The sequence below is a fragment of the Etheostoma spectabile genome, chromosome 7 (assembly GCF_008692095.1).
Source record: "Etheostoma spectabile isolate EspeVRDwgs_2016 chromosome 7, UIUC_Espe_1.0, whole genome shotgun sequence".
NCBI classification, from domain to species: domain Eukaryota; kingdom Metazoa; phylum Chordata; class Actinopteri; order Perciformes; family Percidae; genus Etheostoma; species Etheostoma spectabile.
The window spans coordinates 24,025,562-24,027,500 of NC_045739.1; the positions used below are offsets into that span (position 1 = coordinate 24,025,562).

The 1,939-nt window shown below is 53.0% G+C and overlaps 1 protein-coding gene across 2 annotated transcripts in view; it reads right to left on the minus strand.

The window, feature by feature from the left end:
• Positions 1-318: 318 nt before the first annotated feature.
• Positions 319-1,939, minus strand: part of gmeb2 (glucocorticoid modulatory element binding protein 2) — a 14,188-nt gene continuing 12,567 nt past the window's right edge. For both annotated transcript variants that reach the window (XM_032519841.1, XM_032519840.1), the window contains exon 10: positions 319-1,644. In XM_032519841.1, coding sequence (XP_032375732.1) covers positions 995-1,644 — 650 coding nt within the window. In that variant the 3' untranslated portion in view covers positions 319-994. The remainder of the gene's footprint in view (positions 1,645-1,939) is intronic.

Genomic DNA, 1,939 nt, shown 5'->3' on the forward strand with positions numbered 1-1,939 from the left:
GCTTCCCTCTGTCTGCCGACGTCAGTTTACTCCCAAACGAACACACTCATTAACAATTATGTAAAGATACAACATTTGTTCTGGAAAAACTGAGCATTTATTACCAAACTGAACACTTCTTCTTCCCTTCCAGCCGACATCTGAAACAGCTGGGGCAAATATATTAGTTACAAATGCATATTTACAGTAAAATCACTACTACACGACACACACTCCTCACACCAGATGCCATCTTGAAAACTGAAGGACATCTACGAGGAGGGCTCGTGTGCTGTGTTGACCCCCCCCAACCCCCCCAACCCCCCCTCCCCACCCCCCCACAAGTCTGAGCAAACTGTCTCTTGTATGGCTGTGCTTTGCAGAGCTGCAAACTGTTTTAATGTTTCTGTCACAGAACAATGGCTGAAAAAATGATTTGAATGAATACACGGAGAGATATATGGAGAAATATGCACTAGTCCGTTGTTGTTGTTTTTTTTAAATCACCATCTCAAAATCAACTGGCTCAAGAAACACGGGGTGAAATGCTGCGACATATTGGAGAAGACAGACATTTTTTTGTGCAGGTAGAAAGAAAACATCAATATAAAACTAGACTTAAAAATGGAAATGTCGCTTTTTATTTATCGCAAGTAATATCGGTATCGCGATATTCAACAACGTTGTCGTGTATATATATCGCATATTTTCCTCATATGGCGCAGCTCTAGTCCAAAACCACAGGACCTTCTTCCTGTATTTACTTTCTTGCTCCCGCCTCCACAGACCCATCCGACCAATCAGCGAGTGAACATTGAGGCTTGAGGTGACACATTTTCACCTGCCTGGAGAGACGGAAAACGCTCCGAGTTTACAAACTCACCAACTGATTCGAACCAGAGCAAATGGACGACAGGTGTGACAATGCCCTAAAAAGTCAAAAGGTGGACCAACCTTCAGCCCTCAGAGGGGACCGCACGTTCAAGACCGGGCCAGAGAACAGCTGGTGTTTGCCTCACTGCTGCTGCTCCAGCTGGTCCTGGTCCCCGTCTCCCTCTGCAGCCGGCTCCGTCCGACTGGCGTCCTCGCCGTCGGCGTCCGCCCGGCCGTCCCCTTGAGGGTCGTCTGCAGCGGTTGCCGTGGCGTCGCCGACGCCGCCGACCTGCTGCTGGACGGCACACTGCGCCACGGCCAGGCTCTGCAGCCCGGCCGGCAGCGTCACCAGCTGGAACTGGGAGCCGACCACTTTGACGAAGGCGGGGGTCGGCGAGCCGCCGCCGGCCGCGCCCTCCTGGCCCGCCGGCGCCGCGGACAGCACGGTCAGGTGGTTGGCGCCGTCGGACGCCAGCTCGGACCCGGAGAGCGAGGAGGAGGTCAGGAAGGTGTAGCTGCCCAGGTGGTTGGCGCCGGGCGGGGCTCCGGCCACCGTCAGCACCTTGCCCAGCGGCAGGCCGGACAGCTGGTTGAGGGGCAGGGTGATCTGGGTGGTGGGGGGGGCGGCGTTGACCGAGGCCGGGCCGGAGACGGCGCGGGTCAGCCGCGGGCGCTTGGGCGCCGGGGGTGCAGGGACCGGGGTGAGGGTCATCAGGACGTTGTTGAGGTGCTGGGATTTGCTCTTCAGCTCCTTGGCTCGCTTCCTGTGCTCGTCACACTGCTGCTCCAGAGCTACAGAAAGACAGAGAGAGATGTTTTTTTTATTTAACCTTTATTTAGACAGGTTTCTCCTTTGCTACAACGACCTGTCACATTCACACAGTCACACATTAATACCTAACAGCTGCCCGGTATGACCACAGTCTGGTCTGCTGGGATTTGTATGGGAACAATCTTTGAAACTGGTCCAGTATTAAGCAAGACTGCAATTCTACTCTAACTACTCAATTAAAAAAAGGTCCTGTCCGATGTGTAGAATAATAACCCGAGCCTTTCATCTACAAAAACAGAATTTTGTTTTAGTGGA